An 8,620-nucleotide genomic window follows, 5' to 3' on the forward strand; every position below is an offset into this window, starting at 1 on the left:
ACATGAATCAGGCAATTCACATTCTGTTTGTTACATCAAATCAATTTAAAATTACACGCTGCCTGAGCATCTAAGATTGCATGCAGCTTGCTGTGAAACTCGAAAACACCTAGCAGAGCACCTCCCACTTGTATCTGTCGGCAAACTCAAACTTCAAGAAGATATCGTGCAGTAATCCCTGGAATAAGGTCGCTGTCACTCTGCGAGCCATACATCCAGGTCAGAGCAAAGTCTTGCTTACATCTGGCCAAGAGCTAGCAGGCTCACCTGCTGCTCGAGGTGCAAACCCCAACCGAAACTACTCCTGCTGCTGAGACATAGATTGCTTCTTTCTCCTCAACATGCCCCTATTTTCAAAAAACTTAAGAGGGGTAGGGGGAGGTGGCAGAGGACATAATTCTGACAACTGACTCTGCCGCTTCTTTGTAAAATGTGACTGGACAGACACTGGAGAGCATTTAGATTTATTTAATTTCCCTAGGAAAAAGCTCATCCAAAAACCTCAATACTTTTGTTCGTTTGTTTCTCCAACAAAGAGAGGAGGAGGAGAAATACAAATGGAGTTAAGTTTTAAAAGCTAATTTTGTATTGGCTGGAGAAAACAAACCAAACCAAACCAACTTATAATAGAATCACAGAATGGTCAAGGTGGGAAGGGACTTCTGGAGGACATCTGGTCCAACGCCCTGCTCCAGCAGGGCCACGCAGGACCACGTCCAGATGGGTTTTGAGTACCTCCAAGGATGGAGACTCCACAGCCTCCCCAGGCAATCTGTGCCAGGGCTCGGTCACAGACACAGTGAAAAAGAGTTCCCTGATGTTCAGCTGGAAATCAGCGTTCAAAGGAAAACATGCACAAAGTGTGTGTTTCTGATGAACTATTCCACACGCCAGCTTCGGTCATGTTTTCCAGAAATTATTAAAAGTGTATTTGGAGTTTAAATAGCCACCCAGTGAAGTTATTTTCCATTTGACTCTGTACAGCCTGTGAATAAACACTGCTACCTACTGTAATAACTATCTTGGGACTCTCAGGCAGAGCCACACAGAAACAACAGCCGTTATGCCAATGAAAATAAAGAGTGCGACATACTTACAGCTCTGTAATCCAAGAACATCTCTTTGAAAGCCAGAAAGTCAGTAAACGTGAGAAGCATATCATATATATCACCTGCCATTTCATCTTTGTGTTGTCTACAGAATAGAGAAAAAGTTGGGGAATTAGAAAAGTGTGTGAAAAATAAACTCTTATTATGAAGTCAAAAGGATACCAGGACAGGTAGAACAATCTCAAAAGTTAAACAAGAATGTTATTAAGCTGAACATTTTTGCTTTTGTAAAGCAAAACTTTAGACAAAAATTAACTTGTATTAATTCTGATCCAAGTACATTACTATATTATGTTTATGTAAATCCAAGATGTGAGACTATCACATTAGTCCTTGAAAACCAGACAAAAAAACTGATCTCTAAGTCAACAGAAGTCACACTCAAGTAGCATTTCTCTATTTCTTTATCTTGAGCACTGCAACAGCTACGCAGTCCCTTGGAAGGTGAGAAAAGTTGGGGAGAGGCACAGAATGCTCCCATGGATCATTAACAATGAGGGACTGTACTGACAATACTTGGAAGAGGACTTTGGACAAAAATATTTAGGAAGAAAGATTCTGTGCTTCCATATTGGCACACTTCAACAAGATTTTCTGAACAGTCAAGGGTTGGGTTTTTGGTTGTTTTAGTTTGGTTTTTTTAAACATTTTTTTAATTAGTTATTTCTTATCAAAAGGAGCTTTACCTTAAACAGTCTCTTTTAAGCATACTATGTGTATGCTTAAAACTTCTCAATGTTTTATTAAAAAAAATAAAAGTAAATAGATTCAAATATTGTGAGATATTCAGCTCCCAATTAGACTTCATTTTCTCATTCAAGGGGAAAACAAATGATCTTTCAAAAGTGACCTCTTCATGAAGTTAGCTAAGCTAAAGTGACCAAATGCAAAAGCTTAAGACAAACCAAACTTTTCTCTGAACGCTTTCTACATAAAATTACAGTACAGACATTATTTCACATGAATTTTGAAAGACTACCAGGCTATTTAAATGTCCAACACAGAGCCTGAAAAAGATAAATGAGATCCAACATTTTAAGGGTCTGGCTTTGGAGCGATGATGCAAAAAACAACCAGTGTTCTCCTTCCTAAACCCAACGTATTTCAGCATGACAGTTCAGAAATTTCGAGCAGAAGGACAGGCTGAAGGCAAGAAAAGTGGTCAGTCATTGCCTGCACAAACACTTAAGAAAAAATTAAAGAGGAACATCTTTCTGAAGGGAGAACTGTCAAACCTAAGTTTTAATCTAGATTAAGAGAGTTGATTGAGGAGCACCTAACTCGCCCCCAAACAAAAGCACAGCAGAGACTTACTGCAATGACATGGTGAAAGCAGTCATATTGAAACCAGGAATCCGATCAAGCAATTTTTCTTCAATGTATTTCTCTATCAAAGAGATCTGAAAAACAAACAAACCAACCACCCAAACATCATAACAAATTGCAGGAGCAGATTTCAAAACTGCATTTCCTTACACTGACACCTTACTGACACACGGCATTAGCCTCACTGGGCAAACAACGGCAGATTCCTTAGCTGGGTGTTGCGAGATCAATTATTCACGCCAAGTTTTAGTGGCAGAAGTTTTCAGGTGAAACAAAGAGAAATGAACTTAAAGCTCCAAAAAATATCTTTCTTGCTCAGAGATCACGAAAGAAACAACAGGCAGTATCGCAGGCAGTGTCAGTATGCTCCATGTAAACCCAGTCTTTTCTAAAGAGGGAATGCAGGACCTGACATCAGCCTTTGAAACAGCAAGAAAACAATACGTACAAAAATCAGAAAAAGTATCTTACGTATTCATTAAAAATAGAAGTATAGATGAGCTTGTTTTCTTCTGAGTCATCAAACTCCTGGTAGTGCTTCTCCATAAAAGTCCTCTGTATTAACTGGAAGTCATCATCTGGGCCACAACAAAAACACATCATACAGTTACAAGTTTAGTCATTATTTTTGTAATACAAATGCCACATTCACTGGTCCTCTGCTTCCCCGTTGTAACCACACGTGCAGAATCAGTCACACCAGTACTGCAGCTGCCACCGAGCCACCATTTCTGACCCATCTGTGAGAGGACAGAGGCTGCTGGCAGCGCTACTTCAGTTAAGGGAGCCGAATCAACAGGGCAGCAGCACATCAGTCTGCATTGTGTCAGCAGCTGTGGATTCAGAATTGAACAGGGTGAACACATCCATCTAGTGAGGTCTGTGATTACATCTCCTAAGTTTCATTTACACTTAGTATTAGCAAAAAAGTCCTCCTGCTTTATGTTTTATTAACAAGGTTATTTATTCTGAACCCCTTTTTTCCAGGCTCTCAAGTCAGCAACAGTGAATACCTCTTCCCTACAATAATTCAAAATATTTTATTTTCTTAATTAAAAAATACCAGTGAAACTCCCAGATGTGTTTTCAACTGCCAGTTGTGGAAGAAAACAGAATTAAAACTTAATATGATAGGTCACCACTGAATCCAACAGAAGTGGTACAAAGTTTACTCATACAGAGTGTTAAAATACAAGTCTCAGCTTTCTAAACCCTAACGCATTAAAAATTAGTTTAGGTTGCATTTCTCTGGATTCAACTACATCACCACAAGATTTGCATGGGCCCACCTTATGAAGTACAACAAGGCCAAGTGCAAGCATACCCTGACAAACACGTTAGGAGAGGTGTGGGCAGAGCTGGGGCAGGGAACACTACCTCTCATAATCTCTTCCATCCCCTTTATAAGGATATAAAAACCCCATAAAGCTTTGATCTCTTTGTGAGATTTACAACTATTTATGAAGGACTGTATTGCAGTGGTGAAGAGAATAATTTTCAAGACTGTGCAAACAGTACACAAAAGACCTTTGTGTATATTTTTACTATGCCACCAGGTTAGCAGTCACGCGAGCAAAAAAAGGAGAGCTGCTATGAAGCAGGCAGGGCCATTTTAGCTCTCTATGTCTGCGAACAGAAGAGCAGCTTGCAATATGTTTAGCACCCATCTTGTTGTGTATAACTGCTGGCAGAGCTTACCCATTATAATATCCTCCAGATATCCAATAACGGCATCAAACTCTGCATCAGAAGGGGAAGAGCTGAAAGCAAAGAAAGATACATAAACATACATTTTAAGCACAGCAGAAATACTAGTTAAAAAGGGTTAACAAAAGCCTAAGCACCAATAAGCCCAGTAATTACAAGATAAGTGAAAATCTTCCTAGTTTCAACATACAAAATAATCCATGACACCGATTACAGGACTGCTTCATAGGCTTTCTCATCAGGCCTCTACTGTCTTTTCCCCAGATAGGTTCCTATAAATGTTGTTTCACTGGTGTAACTGTTAAGCCAAGTCCAGTCCTGATGCAGAACGATGTAAAGTGTGTAATTAGATCAGTAAATCAAGCACCTTCCAATCCACAAATCCTGGCTGCTACCACAAGCTTTCCTTCTGCTCTCTTCCCTGCTAGAGCTGCAGGGCAATCACAGAACTCTAGACAAATACTTGGTCTTGTGTACACTTAAACTCAACGTGCACACAAGTATTGTATAACTAGAGAAACTTAAATATTTTTCTTACGCAAGAAACATCCCCAAGTACTACAAATGAATGGCATCATGTTCTGTGGTCATTTGATCATGAGCAAATATTAAACACCCTTATGGATCTGAAGTCATCCAGGGAAGAAACCTCTGGTACCAGCACTTCAGGACTCTGGATCTCCCTGCTAAATTTGTTGTGCAGCTCATTCAGACACATTAGATAATCCACAGGATCTCCTTGGCCTTAGCATTCAGAGCTCATCTTTAGTGGGAGATGAACTCTTCCTACATTTTCCAGCAAATGAAAGACAGGCTTTTCTCACAGGAGGGAAACAAGCCTCATGGGACATTTGTCTTTAAGAGAAAGGTTAGCTTTGACCAGTGAAAGCACCATTTAAATTAAATTAAAATTAAATGTCTATTTCTCTTTCAAATTTCTCTTTAGTAAACAGAGCAGAAGAGTCTTTCAGACTAAGTTTTACAAAACTCATTACAGTTATTTTGTTATTGAATAATAGTTCAGTGAAATTCATTTAACAACAGTTTAACTCTAATGAGGCATTTAGCTCATTCTGACCAGGAAAAGTGAAAAGATATTTGATTTCAAAAGGTTTCTGATCACCAAGTGATGTTCTAGCACTATTTTTGATGGGTGAAGCCTTGGGGGATGAGCAAAAGCACGGCAGGGGCTGAGAAAGTGTCCTCTGCCACCAGAGGGCACAGCAGGGCCGGCAGAGGAGCTGGCACAACACCGGTGAGGCATTAAGTACCATAAACATCGTGCCCTGAACATCACACTTAGGACTTCAGGCTACAGGGCTCATCACTTTCCATTTACGTGCAAAGACAGGAGATTTTGCAATGGATAATTTCCACTTTTTTTTTCCTCCTTTAAAACAGTGTTACTATTGGGTTTATAGCTTATCCTAACAGCCACAGAAAAATTAAAGTATTAATTTAAACCCTAGTTTAAGCTTGTGAGACAAATAATGGAATTTTAGCCATTCCAGAACACTAGTGATTTCATCTCTCTATACAACACACCTGCATCCACACACCTGAAGAAATACACACTCAAAAAATCTTGTGGTTTAAGCCTTTGTCACCTCATCATGTTTAGTCTAGGCCAGCACAACCTGTGTTGCTGAAGAAGCCCAGGTACACAGCCATTTGTGGTAGACTGTAGACTGAGAGAACTAAATCTACCAACCAGAGTGACAGAGGCACATATCCCCTTCTGCCACGAGTATTCAGAGAAGAGGCTGCCAGACAAATGCAGGGGGAAGCAGCGTCTTAGGATTTAGTAGCGTAAAATCTGGTTAAGGCCACCTGTAAAAGGTCTCACACGTTTAGAAGGAGCACATTCAAACACAGAAGAACAGTCTCAGAATCTGTGCTAAAGGAGAGATAAATTTTGAATTTTAAATTAACACAAGCCCCTCAGTTTTCAGTCTTACAGCGTCTACTTTGATCACTCAGGGCTATCTGGTGCTACACTCACTGCCTTCACCTAAAATCTGAACTGATGTTATCCCCCTCCTGTAGCTTTGCATTTTTCCACACCCCTGTTCTCCTAAGAAGCAGAATCTGCTAATCAGTGTGGTGTAAATTCATTCATGTAATTATATTTCTATTAAGATACTTTAACTACTAATTAGCTTATTGAAGACCTGACACAGAATGTAGCATACTCACACGCCTACGCCAAAGTTTTCTTCATCAGAAGTCTCCATCATGACTGCATAACCAGACTGGAGGAGAGGCAATCTGCTATATTTCTGCTGTTAGTGGTTATTTCTTCTTTTCAGACAAAGTACTAAGAAATAACATGTGACTTGGCATTAATACAAATTCAATTGTTAAATTATCATACACTTCTCAAACAGCAAATCAGAATCAGGAGAGAATCTTTTAATTTTTAGACGCAGGAATTTCAAAATCACATTCTTTCAAAGGTACTGCTACTTCTTTTCTGTAATAACAGTTGCTGACCCAGCGCACAGGACAGTGCACACAGCACCCCAGGGCCCCTGAAGATGGGCTGAGCTGGGGACCCTCTGCTCCCACCACTCTTCATGGATTTTAACCAACATTGGCCTTCGGAGCAGCACACCAAGGGTAGGAGCCAGCTCTGTGGCATCACCCCATGGCACAGAAGAAGTAAGCGTGATCCCCACCTCCTCTTTCTCAGTCCTGGCTCCTGGTGAGAGCGAAGCCCCCAGTCATGTCCAGGGGGACCAGGCACCCGACTCACCTCACCCCCTGCTCAAAGGGACCTGACGACCGGATGCCGTCACTGTCCCTCCCCAAAACCCACCCAGGACATCGGCCCTTATCAGTCCTTCCTTCCCGAGGAACGCGGGCGTCGAATCCGTGTCACCTCCCCGCCCCACCCCGCAAAGAGGCCCAGGGTTCCGGCCCTGCCCCGCACCTACCGTCGGTCCCCATCGCAGCGCCCCTGCCGCCGGCCAGGCCGTCTCCCGGGCAACGCTTCCTTCCGCCCTACTCGCAGCCAATCGGAGAGCGGAGGAGGCCGCGGAGGGCCCGCCCACACCCCGAAGGTCCAATGAGAAAGCGCAGGCGGGGCCGAGCGGGAAGGGAGTACCTGCAGCCATGGCGGGTCGCGGGGCCCGAGTTTAGTGTCCAGGCATCAAAGGCTGTCCCAGAGAAAATAAAAAGAAAACCTAGATAACGTGCGTCGTTATGATGCACGCAGCGCCCGTCACCGTTATTAAAGCGAGTTTTCCCCTCAGAGAACTGGAGAACGGCACTCAGAGCCTCAGGCACAGCCCACCCAACCCGCGGGTGTAGTACAGAAGAATGAAAGAACAACAAACAGCCTTCAAGACGCTTTTATTGTTGAACGGACAACTTCGCTACAACTCATTTCCCCTTCTGAGGGCCTGTGGAGCCACCACCTCCCCTCCTTGGCCCCACAGCCTCAGAACCTAGGGGGAAGTACTGCACCGATCATGGAGGATTGACCTTTACGAAGACGCTCCCAGCATGGATTTCAGCAGAAAGCCAGTCGAATTGTAGTCTTTCCCTTTGTGAAATGAACAGGACAGTTCTGTTACACAGCTCCCTCCTCCAGTGCCACTGGCCTCCTCTGCCCAGCACCAGCTGCATGGAAGACGGTCTGGGGCAAAATTTTCCAAAGAACACAGGCACTTAGTCCCATGTCCACAAAGGGAGAAAGGCTCTTCAGTCACCCCCATTTAAATATGAGACCAGACACCTAGAAGTCTTTGTGGACCTGGGCCTTAAGAGCTTAATCTCATACAGCAGTTGATACAAGTCAAGAGTCCTAGGCACTTCTGAAAATTTTACCTCAGTTAATCCTGGCCAGGGAAACCAAAGCCCTGAAGTTACTGGAATCTATTAAGGCAGAGTTCAAAATGGTTCTGTCCCACCTCTTCCCTAAAGTATGGTTTGTATCTTTGTACCTTAGGGATAAAAACCGATCATTGCATTTGGAAGCATTTAAAACTTAAGTGATTCTGAAATTCTAAGATCCTTGTGGCAGTGATGGTGTTCACGTTTGCTCATTCAGCACCAAGCAGGATAGGACTGACCGGCAACATGAATTACAGCAAAACACTGTAAGGTGCAGTCCGTGAGGAAATGAGGTCCTTGTGGCACAGATTTGCCAGTCTGACTTTAATCAAAACAGGCATCCAAGGCAGAAGAGAATCCACATTTTAGTAAAGACTAACCAGCACTCCACTTTTGGATTCAGTGTATTCGGAAAAAAGTCAAACAAGAAAATGATGGACAGAACTTTCCTCATTCACACGTTTTGCTCCAGAGGTTCAATGGAGACACTTTCTTTTTTTTAGTCTCTGGATGAAATTCAGCACCCTTGATGTAGCAAAGGCAGAAGGTGAAAGGAGTTGCTCAAAAGCTTGGTTCTGGGACCTGTGTGCAGAAGCGCTCAGCTCCTGTTTAGGTCAGTAGGAAGCAAGAGTGCTCAGCAG

At 42.6% G+C, this 8,620-nt stretch overlaps 1 protein-coding gene across 1 annotated transcript in view; it reads right to left on the reverse strand.

The window, feature by feature from the left end:
• Positions 1 to 6,379, reverse strand: part of ARL2BP (ADP-ribosylation factor-like 2 binding protein) — a 6,547-nt gene extending 168 nt beyond the window's left edge. Inside the window, exons 1-5 of the mRNA XM_010183290.1 lie at positions 6,339 to 6,379; positions 4,134 to 4,195; positions 2,907 to 3,013; positions 2,424 to 2,509; positions 1,098 to 1,194 (exon numbers count right to left, since the gene is read on the reverse strand). Coding sequence (XP_010181592.1) covers positions 1,098 to 1,194; positions 2,424 to 2,509; positions 2,907 to 3,013; positions 4,134 to 4,195; positions 6,339 to 6,379 — 393 coding nt within the window. The remainder of the gene's footprint in view (positions 1 to 1,097; positions 1,195 to 2,423; positions 2,510 to 2,906; positions 3,014 to 4,133; positions 4,196 to 6,338) is intronic.
• Positions 6,380 to 8,620: the final 2,241 nt, after the last annotated feature.

The sequence above is a fragment of the Mesitornis unicolor genome, unplaced genomic scaffold (genome assembly GCF_000695765.1).
Source record: "Mesitornis unicolor isolate BGI_N332 unplaced genomic scaffold, ASM69576v1 scaffold19714, whole genome shotgun sequence".
In the NCBI taxonomy this organism is placed as follows: Eukaryota; Metazoa; Chordata; class Aves; order Mesitornithiformes; family Mesitornithidae; genus Mesitornis; species Mesitornis unicolor.